The sequence below is a fragment of the Anas acuta genome, chromosome 1, assembly GCF_963932015.1.
Source record: "Anas acuta chromosome 1, bAnaAcu1.1, whole genome shotgun sequence".
Taxonomy (NCBI): Eukaryota; Metazoa; Chordata; class Aves; order Anseriformes; family Anatidae; genus Anas; species Anas acuta.
The window spans coordinates 77,305,074-77,320,815 of record NC_088979.1 but is presented as its reverse complement, the minus strand read 5'-3'; the positions used below and the strand labels follow the sequence as shown (position 1 = coordinate 77,320,815).

At 39.4% G+C, this 15,742-nt stretch overlaps 1 protein-coding gene across 1 annotated transcript in view; it reads right to left on the bottom strand.

The window, feature by feature from the left end:
* Positions 1 to 1,483: 1,483 nt before the first annotated feature.
* The window catches only part of EGFL6 (EGF like domain multiple 6), a 47,307-nt gene continuing 33,048 nt past the window's right edge, over positions 1,484 to 15,742 (bottom strand). The window contains exons 9-12 of the mRNA XM_068683172.1: positions 8,373 to 8,453; positions 6,222 to 6,308; positions 3,326 to 3,591; positions 1,484 to 2,130 (exon numbers count right to left, since the gene is read on the bottom strand). Coding sequence (XP_068539273.1) covers positions 2,035 to 2,130; positions 3,326 to 3,591; positions 6,222 to 6,308; positions 8,373 to 8,453 — 530 coding nt within the window. The 3' untranslated portion in view covers positions 1,484 to 2,034. The remainder of the gene's footprint in view (positions 2,131 to 3,325; positions 3,592 to 6,221; positions 6,309 to 8,372; positions 8,454 to 15,742) is intronic.

The window sequence follows — 15,742 nt, the reverse complement described above, 5'->3', positions numbered from 1 at the left end:
AGCCCTTTTCATCTTATTTTCTCTCCCTGCCCCTTTGAGGAGGGGGAGTGAGAGAGCAATTGTGGAGCTCAGCTCCCCAGAAGGGTGAAACCACCACAGTAGTTCAGCTTCAGACAGTCAGACCCCACTCTAGGAAATAAATACTCGTTTCACTCAAGCCTAATTTTGTGCCTCATTCTGACCAGGTTCTCCCAGTATTCTGAGATCATGGTGAGCGTTCAATCCATTATTGAGGGAAGCTTCCCCTTGCTTTGAAAATCCCAGTGTCTTTGCCCTGAGATTGAAGACAGTTTGCTTTTCTCAAATCCTTATTTCATAATTTACTCAGCGCTTCCAAAAACACCAGTGAAGAAATTGATGCATCAAAGCTGACATACACGTTAAGTTCTCAGAGCATCTGTTTCATAAAACAGAACATTTTTAAAAAAGATTAAGCATTTCCAAACTATATAGCTTTTGTAGATTTTCTTGACATTTCCAATCTTGCTTACACTTTTTTCATCCATGTGCAAAATACAAAAAGATTGTGTTATAACAAGAAACGTTTCAAGCATCCCTGACTTGCTTCATAGGTGCCATACAAGGTGTTGGAACTTCTGGATTTACTTGTTTTTTTGTTAAAATACATTTGTGTAGGCTGAATTCTTTCAGGTTCTCCAGTGTTTCTCTCCCAAAGTCTATTCAATTGTTTTGGATATCCCCTTCTTCATAAAAGAAGTGAAATAAAAAGCATCACTAATAATAGTCAGCCTAAAGGGAGACATGCAGAGCTAATGAAGAGGAAAATCAAACACATTTAGCTGAATGTTGCCTGAACTAGAGCTTCTCCATGGACATCTCTGTTTGCTTGGGATGTGGACATTTGAGTATTTTCAGAAGTCATCACAAGAGAGAAGATGGTCTTTTGCCCCACAGTCTAGTCATTCAGCTTCTTGTCAGACAAGGTGGAACCTGGATTCCAGACCCTCTTAAGCATGTAGGCGCATACCTACGTGTGCATACACGTGTGTGGCAGGGGTGGCAAGACGTCAGCTCCTGCTCTGTGGGAGAAGATTCTGCTTACCTCCCCATTGCTGGGGATGGCAGGTAGTCTCCATCCATTTAGCTGATATTTGAAGAACATGACACACGAAGAACTTGTGACAAAGACGTGTGTGTGTGTATGGGTTATGTAAGAAGGAGCTTTATTTTGAGGCCACTAAGCCATCCTGTCTACTGGAAAATGAAAACAGTTGTTTCATGCCTTTATGGGGTAAAGGAGGTCTGCAATCCAGCTGGAACCTGGATTCAGTTTGCTCCTGAAGGTCAGTACATAATACGAGGTTTCTTAAGTATAATGGGTCATTCTTTTTGCTGTTGTTGTTGTTTTTCCAATGCCAGTTGGTAACATTGCCTGTATGTGATGAACATTACATGTCTATAACAATGTAAAAGGATCATTTCTAAACAGTGGTTTGTGTAACTCAAAGACACTGATGACAAATAAGGTATCTTGAATACTTTATTAGCAATGAAAACATTCCTCAAAGACATGATTCCACTTAAAATTCAGCTCCGTCAAGACGGAAAAGAGCTTCTCTCTTTCCTCTTACCTGTTGAATAAATTTAATATCTTCACACTAATCAGGAAGTTAAAATTACATCACTAGAAGTAGTAATATCCTCTTAAATACTGCTTTATGTTCTTGTGAAGTAGAGGAAAGCGATAGAAGACTTAAGCCTTGAAAAGAGATTTAAGGAATGAAAGCATATAGAATTTGTAATAAAGCTAGACAAACATTTTAATACTTTAGAAACCCTGACCTTGAATGCTAAAATACAGTAGTGCTTCACTCAAACCATGTATTGGAATAATTCATTAAAAAGTGTTCTCTGCATGTTGCACATCAGTTTTTGTTTACATTGCTGCATTAAGTTCAAGGCACAGTTTTTATATTTTCATTTCTTTGTAATGAAAATTATAAAAAAAAATAAACTACTAGTAATGTAAATATTTAAAATAGGAATAAATCCAGTATACTCAAATATCCATTATCAGGTCTCTTCTTGGCACAGACCGGAAACTAGTATAACATTGTCCACTCCAATTTCTCCAGTTTTGCCTTTCCCACGTTCTGATTCAAAAGTGATCTGTCATAAGGAAAGAGATGTATTAACAGTGAAAATGTAGTTTATCCAACCATTTAGCAACTTTTAAAAGTAATTAGTTACAATGCTATATTTGAGGAATGTTTTATTACAATACAGGAAAGACTTAATGACTCAAATCCTTGCAGCTTTTAAAATTTGTGAGTATTATTTGAACTAGGCTGATAATCCTCTGCACAGATTTACAGCACCAAATGGATTCATTTAATAAGATTACTTATTTTCATTGTACAAAGACAATGCAAATTGAGTGAAATCCTATTATAGTAATGTAACACTATCACAGTATGTGATGTTAGTTCCCCCTTTTACTTGAAGACATTACAATTATTCATTTTCCATCTCTCTGGATATATATCCGGTACATACATATGTATCTAACTACGATATACAAAATGGGTTACTAGTTATAGCAACATATATACACACACACACATATAGTAAGTTTATTTTATGAATAGGATGTCCATGTTTTATTTTTTGTAGTCTGATTCTTATTTACATAACGTCTCTTCTACATCTTTCTAGTAGTACAAAGAACCTTGAAAATGTCTAGCATTTCCTTTATGCTCACAGTATTCAATTGTGCCGCATAACCCTTTGCACAGCATTGAAGACGTTCAGTCACGTAAATTACAATCAAGCTCTAAAATTTCAAGGAGAAACTTGCTGAAGCCCTGACTGAGGTAGTTTTCAGATATACATCAGGGCACAGTGCTCCCTGCTGGCTAGCATGTCCTCCTCCTAGGGTGATCGTCTGCTCTTGGTAATAAACGATGTCTCTTTTTGAACTAATGGTCTGGATAATGTGGTTTGAGAGCGTCCTTTTTTTATGAAATGGGGATATTTTTCATTTTTCCAGGGATATATGTGTGCCTTCTGTTGCATTATATATTAAACTTATTTTGACTGTGACAATTTATGGTCTGATGTAGTTTTTACAAAATGATAGAATTACTGGCATTAGTGTCCTAACCAACTGGGGCAATTCAGTTATGAAATTACAACCAGATAATAACTTTTCTGCTTCCTAAAATCTGCGTTCCTGTTTCCCATTCCACATAAGCCTTTCATCTGCCAGTATGTGATGCCTATAAAACAGCTGGCGCAACATTCCAGGACTGGGAAATTAAGCTGTTGGTTATGGTAGTTGGCTTATGAACTGTGTTGTACTTACAGTGTTGGTTGTTTCAGCCCCCTGAAATATTTCTACTTTTCCAGTTCTCCACCTTTCATCTTTCCCTTTGTTCTCCTCCCAGACAGGAGCAGTTTTTTTGTTGGAGAGGAACACTCGAAGTTTCCCCACTCTCTCGCCAGCAAGTCGATAACTGAAAATCAAGCAGTAGCTGCTCTTTGGTTTGAGGTCATTAAGGAGAAGTTTTAGACGTCCCGTATCCTTCTTGTGGCCCACAAAGGCTGGAACTGCCATGTAGTACCCATCACCTTGTAACAAAAGGAAGAAAATACAACTTTAATCAACTCGAGCTATTTATTAGCAAATTGAGTAAAATTTTGCTAAGAAAATAAGTAGAAGCTGTGTTACTTGAATAATTTAAAATCAGACTGGAGAAAAGCAGCAGGGATTATACTTTACAAGGAATCAGCCTGCACTGTTGGAAGTCAGATCAGTTTACAAAGGAGATGAGTTCATATTTCACTGGCAATTACAGTCATTCTTCCTTGCACTGCAATTGTCTGTATCTTTCAAAGGCAAAATCAACTCTTTTTTTTTTCAAATGCAATAGTTTGAAACATGCTGCTGTGCCTCTGTGGTCAGATCATTTCCAGTACTTGAGCTATCTCAAAACTCTCCCCACTGTCCTCTGTAGTGATGACTAACTCATAAAGCAACTGACAGCTTATTCCACAAATCCTGTAGGACCAATGGAATGAACGAGACACACAAAGAGAGAAAGGGATAAAACATCTGGGCTCATAAATGAAGTCATAATCAGCAGATCTACGTTTGGGAAAATGGGTTAAGGTCAGGGTAAGGTCTTCCTGGAGGGGGCAGGACAGAGAAAGGAGATACAAGGAGCAGGAGAGGAAGGATTAGCAAGGAAAAAACGGGATGGAAAGACTGAGGGAAGAGACAGAGAACCTGTATGTTGGACTTGGAGAAAGCGGTCCATGGAATCCACTGGTTCCCACTGTAACACCTTCTGCAACATTTCCTGGGTCACGGGAAGATCACAGAATCATAGAATCACTGAATGGTTTGGGTTGGAAGGGACCTCAAGGATGGGCAGGGACACCTCCCACTAGTCCAGTTTGCCCAAAGCCCCAGCCAGCCAGCCTGGCCTTGAACAATTCCAGGGATGGGGCATCCACAGCTTCTCTGGGCAACCTGTGCCAGGGCCTCATTACTCTCATAATGAAAAATGTCTTATATCCAACCTGAATTTACCCTCTTTCAGTTTAAAACCATTACCCCTTGTTCTGCCACTATAGGCTCAGGTAAAATCTCTGTAATTCTTATAAGCCTTCTTTATTTATTGAAAGACCACAGTGAAGTCTCTCCAGAGCGTTCTCTTCTCCAGGCTGAACAACCCCAACCCGCTCAGCCTTTCTTCATATGAGAAGTGTTCCAGCCCTCTGATCATCCTTGTGGCCCTCCTCTGGATTTACTCTAGCAGGTCCATGTCCATTTCATGTTGGGAGCCCCAGAAGAATTGGATGCAGCACTCCAGGTGGGGTCTCACAGGAGCAGAGCAGAAGGGAGAATCACCCCCCTTGCCCTGCTGGACACTTTGCAGCCCAGGACACAGTTGGCTTTCTGGGCTGCAAGTACACATTGCTGGCTCATGTTGAGTTTTTCATCTGCCACTATCCCCAAGTCCTTCTCATCAGGGCTACTCTCAATCCACTCATCACCCAGTCTGTATTGGTACTGGACATTGCCCTAACCAAAGTGCACTTGATCTTGTTGAGCTTTATGAAGTTCACATGGGTGCAATCCTCAAGCCTGTAAAGGTCTCTCTGGATGACATTCCTTCCATGTAGAATATCAACTGCAGCCCTCAACTTGGTGTCATCTGGGAACGTGCTGAGGGAGCACTCAATGCCACTATCTCTATCATTGATGAAGATACTAAATAGTATTGGTCCCAGCATGGACCCTTGAGGAAAAGGGGAGAAGAGAAGGGGAGGAGAGAAGAAAACCCAATAATAACAAAAAGAATAATCAAAACAACTGATGCGCAATGCAATGGCTCACCACCAGCTGACTGGTGCCCAGCCAGTCCCTGAGCAATGGCAGCACCACCTGGATAATTCCCCTCAGCTTAAATTATTCAGCACAATGCCATATGGGATGGGTTATCACTTTGGCCAGTTTGGGTCAGCTATTCTGTCCCCTACCAGCTTCTTGTGCCCAGCTGGGCACCCCCAGCCTCCTTGCTAGCAGGGCAGCATAAGAAGCTGAAAAGTCCTTGACTTTGTGTAAGCACTGCACTAGCTAAAACATCACTGTGTTATCAGCATTATTCTCACCTAAATCCAAAACACAGCCCCACGCCAGCTACTATGAAGAAAATGAATTCTATCCTGGATGAAACCAGGACATTAGGTATCAGTTTTTCTTAAGTAGCACCCTGCCCTTGCTTCACTCTAAGGAATGCCTTCACTATTTCATCTCGTGGAGTTTGAGATCTCTGAGCTATCACAGTGCTATGTCTAAGCCATGTGAGTGGCAAGACTGCCACATCAATCTAAATGGCAGATATGTGGTTAAAGGTCCTACCAGCCTTGGAGCAACACAACATGTAGCTAATATGTTTCCCATTGTTTTGTACCTTGAAATTCTTATCAGTTATTATTTTCTAATCTTTTTTCTCATCTTTTAATTCCCTTGTGTTGAAATTACTAAGTACCAATTGCCACTAGATATTTCAAAGAAGCAGCTTCTACTCCCAGCCTTCTCTGCTGCCTCTATTTTATGATTATTTCTTTACAAAGAAAACCCACTGATAGGAAAATTAATTCTCTATTTCATTTTCTCCTCCATGCCCCCTTTTTTTGGATGGGGTGAGACACCAAATCAAAGCATGGCTAGAGGGAAGATATTTAAATACCTCTATCTCGATCAGCAGGATTCCAGTCAAAGTCATCATTAGTATCTTGTTTCCAGTCGCAGACCCCTCGACTGAAGCTGCAATCAACTGGAAAAAAATAAATTGGCAATGGAGACACAGAGATAAGTGGAGTGTTATAAGTACTGATAAAAATAATTTGCTTTTTATTCACCTAGTTGTGAGTGTATAGGTCATTCTAAAATTATGTGCAATCTGAGTTCGGATAGTGTTGACCTAGATTAAATTGCAAAACAAACCACAACACTAGAATTTCTGTAGTAATTCTTTCCTTAATTCACAGAAATATCTGTTGTGACTTTTTACTGCCAAATTTCCATATGCACATGATTTATGTGCTGTGAGTTTTGTATACTGGATGCCTGCTGATTGCCAGGTGTAGTCTGAGATGTCAGTTTTGAACTCTCAACATCATAAGTAGTTTAGGATCTGCCAATTTGTAAGCTTTACTCTCTCCATATGTGACACTGCTGTAGCTGTAATCAGCTGAGATGCACAAGCTCCAGTTCATTCCACTGAGAGCAAGAAGTTGTCCTCCCATGAGAGGAATCCTTTACTTCAGCACGCAATTTATATTATACAGAGCTGGAAATAGCCCAAATCAGTTGATCTTTAGAGCACGCTGCAAAAAATGTATCATCCAGAGCACACCACAGCCTTTGTGACTGTGCAGATGAAAAGCATCATATATAAAGAAATAAACACTGTAAAATGCCATCATGACAGATCAGATTAAGAACAGTATGTCAGCCATCTCAATTTCTTTAGAAAGAGGGATTCTTCTTGTGCTTTTCATGCATTTTATCATGAGACAGAGAAGTGCAGGACATGACATTTGAAGAGCATTACTATATAAATTTAAGTCTTGTTTTCAAAAGCACTACTTTCTGACTTCAAAAACAAAATAAACAACAAAAACTATCTCACACTAAATGTCTGCCAGCGTGATTGCCTTTTTAATTTCTTTTTAAGCTCTGAAATCATATATCCATTGTTTTTTGGTGAAACCCACCTTGTCCTAAAATGAATCTCAGCTACAGTGAATCCCAACATTTCAGCCCCTGCACACTTAGCTCATGACTCCACAGAGTGACTCCACAGTTGCTACCCTGTAAATGCATTAGCTCAATATGATCTCTCAGTTCCCTCCTTGGATTTTTTTTTTATTTTTTTTTTCCTGGCTCTCGTAATCAGATCCTTACAGTCAGCTTCATCATTCTGTCCAAAGCCTGTTTTTAGCTTCTTGCTAGCTCCACTTACCTCAGAAAGGCTGCAGGACTTAAAATCAAGTCACAGACTTGATTTTGGCAAAACCGCAGAGGAACTGTTTCCCACCAGGAGAGAGGGTGAGAGTGCTCCCTGATCTGCTTGTATGCTGTGCTTTGACCTGAGACACTGCAATCTGTTATAGTTACCAGAAGCCAGTGCAGTCTTATGCTAGCAAATGTGTGAAGTAGTTTCCTAGGGCATGTCAGAAATTTAAATTGTGTACATAAATTGGCAGGTCTTGGGCCTTGTATGTTCCACTGAATGATTTTACAACTTTTTTTTTTTTTTTAATATGAAAAAGAACAGAGTATCACTTTACTCTGATACCCACAGAACTTACTGATGAACTGGGAGCTATTATAAATTTATTTAGGCTATTTAAAATTTAGGGTAAATACTTATCCAGTCTTGTTCAGAGGATGCTCATTCCTGTTGATTACAAGACCAAAAAAAATAAAATAGCTGAAGGACTTCGGGATATGGTTGTGTGCTATGCAGCACTCCTCTAACATGGCTGCATTTTGCAAGTAATCAAAATTACCTTATTTTTTCATGACTCTGGAATAAATAAGTAAAATTCAATTGCAAGTCATTTTTCCATGTGGGGGGACATTCTATAGATGTCTTATCAACTGTTAAGGATGTTTTGAAAAGGACACAGAACCAGATTCTCACATTGGAACTGGCAGAAAGGTTTTGCCAGATATTCACCAGATATTGTCTCTAAATGCTCATTAAGCTTTTGTTTTATGCTAAAGACTTTTAAAGAGTTTCTGAAGCTTAGGTGATACAGATTGTTATGAAACCACGCAATATGCAGGAAAATTTTACAAAAAAAAAGATTACAGAATAAAAATAAAGTACCTTCTTGCTCTGGTCTCGAAACTGGAACTTTTCTCTGTGCCAGGAGAGGGCCAAAGGCAGCTGCTTCTTTACCCTGGGGAACTGGTGAAAACAACTCATCAAGTGCTGAATCATAACAGGAACAGAAAATGGAACTTTTTTCCTTTATACCAGTTGCCATAGTTTATTTAAATAATTCAATGTATGTGTTTTTCACTCCACCACTGAAATAACATTTCTAACCCCAGTTAGATACTAACTCTGAATATTAAAATGTTGCTTAAATTGCTAATTTCCACATCACTGTGCCTTCTAACGTGTGGGCAATGGATTTGCAAGGTTTGCAAGGTCAAATATCTTTGCACATGATCTTTCTTTGGCACGATGACCTGCTTTCTTGCTGAAAAATTTCAAGTATTGATTGCTGTAGATGAACACCATGAGATAGCAAAGCCAATGACTGAATGGCTTGGCAGCAGTTTGGAAACAAGAACCTCAAAAAAAAGGGGTTACGTGAGAAACTTTGTAAAAAGCCATAAACTTTGGGGGACCAAAGGCCCTCAGCTGTGAGTTCAGGTGAGTGACATCTGTGCTGCTGTAATAGGAGCTCTAGGAGATGATTTTTCCAAAGCTATGCTCTTTCCTGGGGCACGTGTTCTCCTGCAGGCCTCATGAGCTCTACTGTCTGTTGGGAAGGAAAGGTGCAGTGACTGCCCTGCATCTTCCTCACACTGCCTGCATCAGCTGGCAAGCACAGCCTGATGTTTTGATTGCCAGATGTGGTAGAAAACCCTGAGCAAGCTCTTTTGTAAAAATTGATTGACTTGTCTTGTGCCAAACTGGAAGAGTTGGTACAGAGTTGGAATGTTAGGTGCTTTCTCTACAATATCAGACTAAAGGAGGAACTGAAAGAAATGAAAAAAAAAAAACAAAAAACAGCTGCAGCCTGAGAGATGAAGAAAAAACCTCTCATGTCTGTTGAGCTACAAAGGTAGAAGAAGCTTGCAAACTCTTATTTTCCATGGATTGTCAACCTGGGGCCTAAGTATTTTTGAAGTTCTGTGGTTAAGCTTCTTTTGTATTATTTTAAGTGGTGACTGGAAAAGTGTGCACACTAAAAATAAAGATGACCTCAACTCTGTGTGGTGCCCACGTAAGTAACTAATCACACAAGGCAATGGAAGACCTACTTTCAGTGGCAGAGGACTCTATCCGCTGTAAACACACATGCAGATGCTACCTGTGATGGATACATACACACTTGTGAATACAAGAAGAATCATTGAATCATTAAGGTCGGAAGAGCCTTCCAAGATCATCTGATCCAACCATCCCCCTACCACCAATGTTACCCACTAAACCATGTCCCCAAGCACCATGTCCAACCTTTTCTTAAGCACCCCCAGGGACGGTGACTCCACCACCTACCTGGGCAGCCTGTCCCAGTGCCTGACTGCTCTTTCTGAGAAGAAATGTCTCCTCATTTCCAACCTAAACCTCCCCTGGTGCAACTTGAGGCCAAGGAAGGATGGGAAGCAAAAGGAGGGAGGAGGGAAGGATGATCCTTTGGACTACTGCTTACAAAAGGTGCTAGTGGAAAGCCTGATGTAAGCTCACTTTTTCAGCCATATGGGCAGCAGCACTAAGAAAAGCTCAGGCTTCCTCAACAGTGCCAGGTGGTAGCAGCTATGGAAATGGGCATAGGTCTCTCTACTCAGCTCTGTATTAGTCATGCTACTAGGAAGTTGCAAATGCCAACTATTTTAGAAGCCATGACTTTCATATACATGCACATTCATTCAGTTGGGAGTTTGTTCCAGTGAGTTCCACTTATCCAGGGCTTCCCACCAAAATACGCCAGCATATTAGAAGTTGTAAGCACATGCTCAGGTTTAAGAATATGCTTACAAACCCTGCAAACCAGAGCCTCCTAGTACCATAATGAATATACCATTTCTTAACCTTTCTTCTCCCTCAAAAGTGTAAAAAAATGTTCTATGTGTACACCAGGGAAAACACACAGCAATGACGAGACCCTGGAGGCAGTTCCAGAGGGACTGAATTGAGCCAAGAAAGGAGACTCATGCAATCTTATGAACTTTCTGATGAATTGCCAGGAGCGTGTCCCCTCTTGTTGCCCTTGCAGCCTTCTCCTCACCTGGACCACTACTTAAATCACCTGGATAATATTCTTACTTAAGGCGAAGATTAATATATCTTTCTCCAAATTAATATATGTCTACATATACAGATTTAAGAATATGTGCAAAGTGCTTAGGTGTTAAGTTTACTGTCATACCATAAACTTGTCTTCCTGCTGTGTGAAAGAGGCTCAGGCTGTGAAAAGCCTTGCCAAAATGAAGAAAGTTATTAAAATATGAACAGTTCTGGAAAGACCAGAGCAATTTAACAGAAGATAGCAGCTGCCAGAATGATTTATTTACAAAGTTATTGAACTACACTTGAATTCACTTGAGGGATATACATGCAGGTGTACCTATGTGCAGCAAATGCTTCCAGTGAAGAAATGTCATGTACATAAAAAGAGTAAAATTTTATATCCAAATCTATTTTTGCTTTCAGTGTCAGGCAGTATAGTCAGGTTCTCCACTTACTGGAGGATATCACTAGCGAGTTATGAGAAACTGTACGCTTCAGCTTACAGAAACGTTTTCAAGAAGTCTTACTTCTTGGAAGGTGCCTACGTTTGACATTGGACCATCATGGGACATAACCAGAATACAAGGTCTGTCCCTCCTAAGTCCTAGGCAGGAGCTAGGCTTGCACTTTTCAGCTCTTCTGCGTTCCAGTGGTGCTTGGAGAAATGCAGGCCTTCCGGAGAGTCCTTGTCTCCTGTTCCATAGGAACACACTCCGACCAACAAAAGCTCACTTAAGTCCCACTTCAGGTGCAGCAGAGTCCACCCTTTCTTTCTGTACTGCTGGTACCCCCTACCAATGTGTCCGCAGCACTAGCTATCATATTATCTCCAGTTACACATAAACCCCTTTGTACCAGGGTGCTACACATTATTTAGTGCTGCTGCCATCACTATACTCTTACGAGTTACAATGGGTTAACATTATGAGCAGGAATTAATGGCAGAGTGAATTAATGCCCAGGTCCTCAGGGATACCTGTATAACTAACTACCACCAATTTCCATAGGAGCTGTGCCTCTGAGTGCCTGACAAGCTGGGCGTAAGTAAATTGGTGATGTTCTGTTCCTGAGAACAGTCAGCTTATTGCTGACACAGGCTCCTGGGTCTGCAAGAAAGTCAGTGTTGCTGTCTGTGACATGTGTCTGAGTAATGCCCCTGCTCTGAGGAAAAGAAATCTCTCGGTTTGAGTCACATCAGGTGCAGCTTGTCAATTGTATTGACTGCAGGAACTGTGTCTAGGAAAGAGACTTCCTGCAAAATGCAACAGTCCCAGCTAGACCAGATGGTTGAAGCAATCCCGAGGAACATACTTGCATAAAAATAATAGGGCTGACTTAAACCGACTCTGAAATAACTGATGACATGACTGCAGTCATGGGGACACTTCTTAGGAATACCTTCAGAAAACACTTGAGAAAGTAAAAAGAAGCATTCAGACATTGCCCTAATACAAACATGCCTAAATAGAGTGCTATGAAGGGGATTTAGAAACAAATTTAGAAATGAAATTTGGATAAAAGAAGTTCAGAATTCTACTTTAAAAACAATAGGCTTCCAGGGACAGCTGCACATAAAGAAACAGATCAGTTTTGAGAGCCACCTTCCAGCCATTCCCCCTGTCAGGGGAACTTCAGGTAGCTAAGTAAAGAAAGGTGACAGACCACCACTACAAGGTGTAGCAAAAGAGCTAGTTAGGTTCAACCATATCCTTTTGCACAGCAGTGTCCTCCTCGAAGTGCAGGCAGACAGCAGTTCCCTTTGCTTGTCGAACAGGTTTGTTAGCAACCAGCTCTGACTACTTGACTTGACTTGTTTGGAGCTGCCTTGCACTCAGATTGCTTGGAGTGAGCTCAGGTCCACCTGCAAACTATCATGTAGACAGACCCTCAAGTCAGTCTACAAGTCAAATAAAGGATAATGAGAGCACAATAGCAACAGGAAATCTTCAGGAGCACATCTGGAAATGCACTGCTTGGATAAGCTGCAATTTTACAAGGCCCAAGTGAAAACAAAACCCAAAAAACCCCAAACCCAATGAGCAGAAGTTGAGTACAATAGCTGTGCAGCACTGTTTCAGGGACATGCTTCAGAAACAGAACACCACAGCTAAGTGACTCTGGTACTAAAGGACAGATTTTCCTTTATGTGCACTTGGCTTCACCTCTCCGCTTTGCCAACAACTGTATATAAGATTACTTACAGTACATTTAATACTCCTGGAAATAATATTTTGTCTGAAAAAAATATAGTTTGGTTTATAGCTTGAAAGTTATTTTATTTTTGTCTGCAGTAACGCATGTGCTATCCTTAAAGCTTTAATCTTCTTTTCCCTGCTAATGGGTCTATACTTATAAATCACCCATAGCATCCTGAGGCGACAATACTGGAAGAACAGACATACAGCAGGAATACAGGCACCCAAATATTTAAAGAAGCTAGTTGTGGGGAATGTGGTACATTTTTGTTTCTTGCTGTGGCTGTTTTTTCCATCCCCTGGAAAATGCCTATGTCTGTTTTTGCCTAGGTAGTCTAGTTAGTCTAAATGTAAAAATAACACAAAATCTTGGAGAAATAACTCACTGTTAGTAATTCTAACATACACAGTCCCAAAGTGTTTACAACTGTGGCATGTGGGAACTCTCACAATAATGGTTCTTGTCTATACCTGCTGTCTGATGTTCAAAGCTCATCGAAAGACAAGACAAAACAAAACAAAAACAAACAGAAAACCAGAGTGGGCACTATAAAAAAGTCAAACAATATAATAGGTAGTAAAATGAAGACTAGCTTCCTATACATTCAGTATATCATTATTTGCTTGCACAGGGGTCTAATTATCAGAAAAGACTGAGATTAACAGCCAACATCCTGATTAACTGGGAGAGTTCTCTTGTTCAGAATTAAGAGCCTAGAATCCAAAAGATAAGCAGCCCACTTACATTATTGCCAAATGAACCAGAAAGCAAAAACCTCCTTATCATTCTTGGTGCTATCAAAGGAAGAAGCTTGGTAATTAACACAGTTGGCTAGCTTATACCCTTGTGTTTTACAAATATTAACTCTCGTATGACTCTTCTGGAGCCCGGGAAGTTGATTTGTTTGCTAGGTGTGCATACTCAGAGTATGACATCTGGGATTTGACATTTCAATGTCCATTGTGTTTTATACCACCATTTAAAAGCAGTTCCTACTGAGTTAATAACTGTAGCTGTGGGTGTTTATCACTTCGGGAAATCAGACCTTAGGATCTCATCTCACAAAGAAAATAAGGAACAAACACTACTCAGAACACGGAATGACAACCTTTTTTCCCCCTTCCCTGTGCAGCCCTTGCCTCATTTTTTATGCATCTGCAACTTTTGCAATCAGTAGGACAGAGTGCTGTTTATTGAACTATTCTGCACAGCAGGACAGATTCCTCCTTCACACTGAACAAGGTAAAGAACCCAAGGAAAACACACATTTAAAGTCATTAAAGACTATCAAAAGGTATAAAAATGTAAGAAGAAAAAAAGTTTTCACAGATAACCATAATTTTGACATTTCATAAATGTTGAGGGCTGTATTCTGCTATCTTAAACTACTGCATTTTTAAAAAACTGAGTAGAAGTTTTCATATACATCCTGCATTTTGATACTCGGCCTGTTTTAATAATTTAAATCCTAATATAATTTTTTTTAATTATTTTTTTTTCCCTACAGCATTTCCCTATGGCTCCCCATACATTTAAGATGTTGTAAAGTTACCATGATAAAATAATGGTCAAATTTAAAAATAATAATTAGGACCTCTGAAAAGTGTGAACTATCCATTTTTCCTAATTAACTCCCCTTCCTGGAAGACAAACAATACAATTTTTAATAATACAAAAGGCAAATGCAGTGTGGATACTTCAGGGGATTGTACAGAGGAACTTAATGTGGTGGTAGAGGAATCACTGCTGAATACACATCAGCAGAGAAGGAAAAAAAAGGATGTGTAAAATTAGCAGCTGTAAGTTTGAGATAATCCTGTACTCCAAAGGATTATTCAATACCATTAGAAATGAAGTGATTTTAAAGCCAGATGTTCAATCAATTAAACCCATGAACTGTCTAAATTTTAGTACATTAACAAAGATCAAGAATGGCATATGGCAATTTAAAAGGAAAGGAAACATAATTAATACCTACAACCCAACCTGAAAGAAAAATGCAAATGGCATGACACCTTAAGTCCTATACATAGTTGGGATCAAAACAGAAAGCCATAAATAAAGTTCACATACTTAATGAAACTACATCTTGGCCATAGTAGTTTCCCTGTATAAAGAAGCACACAAATCTTCTGTCAGCTCCCCCGGCAAAGTAAAATCTCACCGGCATGCTCACCATATAAATCCCTTACATTACTAATTTAAAATTCCAGTCAAATATGACTAGAACAAAGAGAGTAGGGGAAAAATGCAGATAAATCACAATGCTTTAATATTTTGAAGCAATAATAGTCATAGTCACTACCGTCGGTTGTAGAAGCAATTTCATAGAGATTTGTAGCCACAGATAGCTGTTGCTTAGCCCAGGCATATGGTATTCAAATGTTCTGGCTTGGTTGAGAAAGCCCTTGAAAATGAACCCCACTAAACTTCATTACAAAAATCTCTTGTGCGCTATCCTGACTTAGCTTTTGCTGTGGACAAAGGATTTTCCTGGTGTGCCCTTATTCAAACTGGAAACTTGGAAATGAATCCACTCCAAACTGCATGGCAGTGAGTATTCAACAGGAAGGTTACATGATTGACCCTTTGCAGTTGCATTGGGTCACACAGCCCAGTACGGGTCAGTATGTTCTCTTATATCAACTGGCAAAGCCCTGAGCTCTAACCAAACATGGTGACCATACTCAGGTTTACAATTTCTGGCAGTTTTTCCTAGCTGTTCCAACCAGGTTACAGAATAAACCTGTTGAGCTGTCTGGGCTGCTTCCCTCAATCCATTAATCCATGTATCACAGAAAGGCAGAAAGGAATAGGAGGGCTGTCTTGGATTATTATTATTATTATTATTATTATTATTATTATTATTATTATTATTATTATTATTATTATTATTATTATTATTATTATTATTATTATTATTATTATTATTATTATTATTATTATTAAATATTATTATATAATTAATAATAATTAATAATTATTATTATTATTAAATATTATTATATAATATTAATAATAATAATAATTATAAT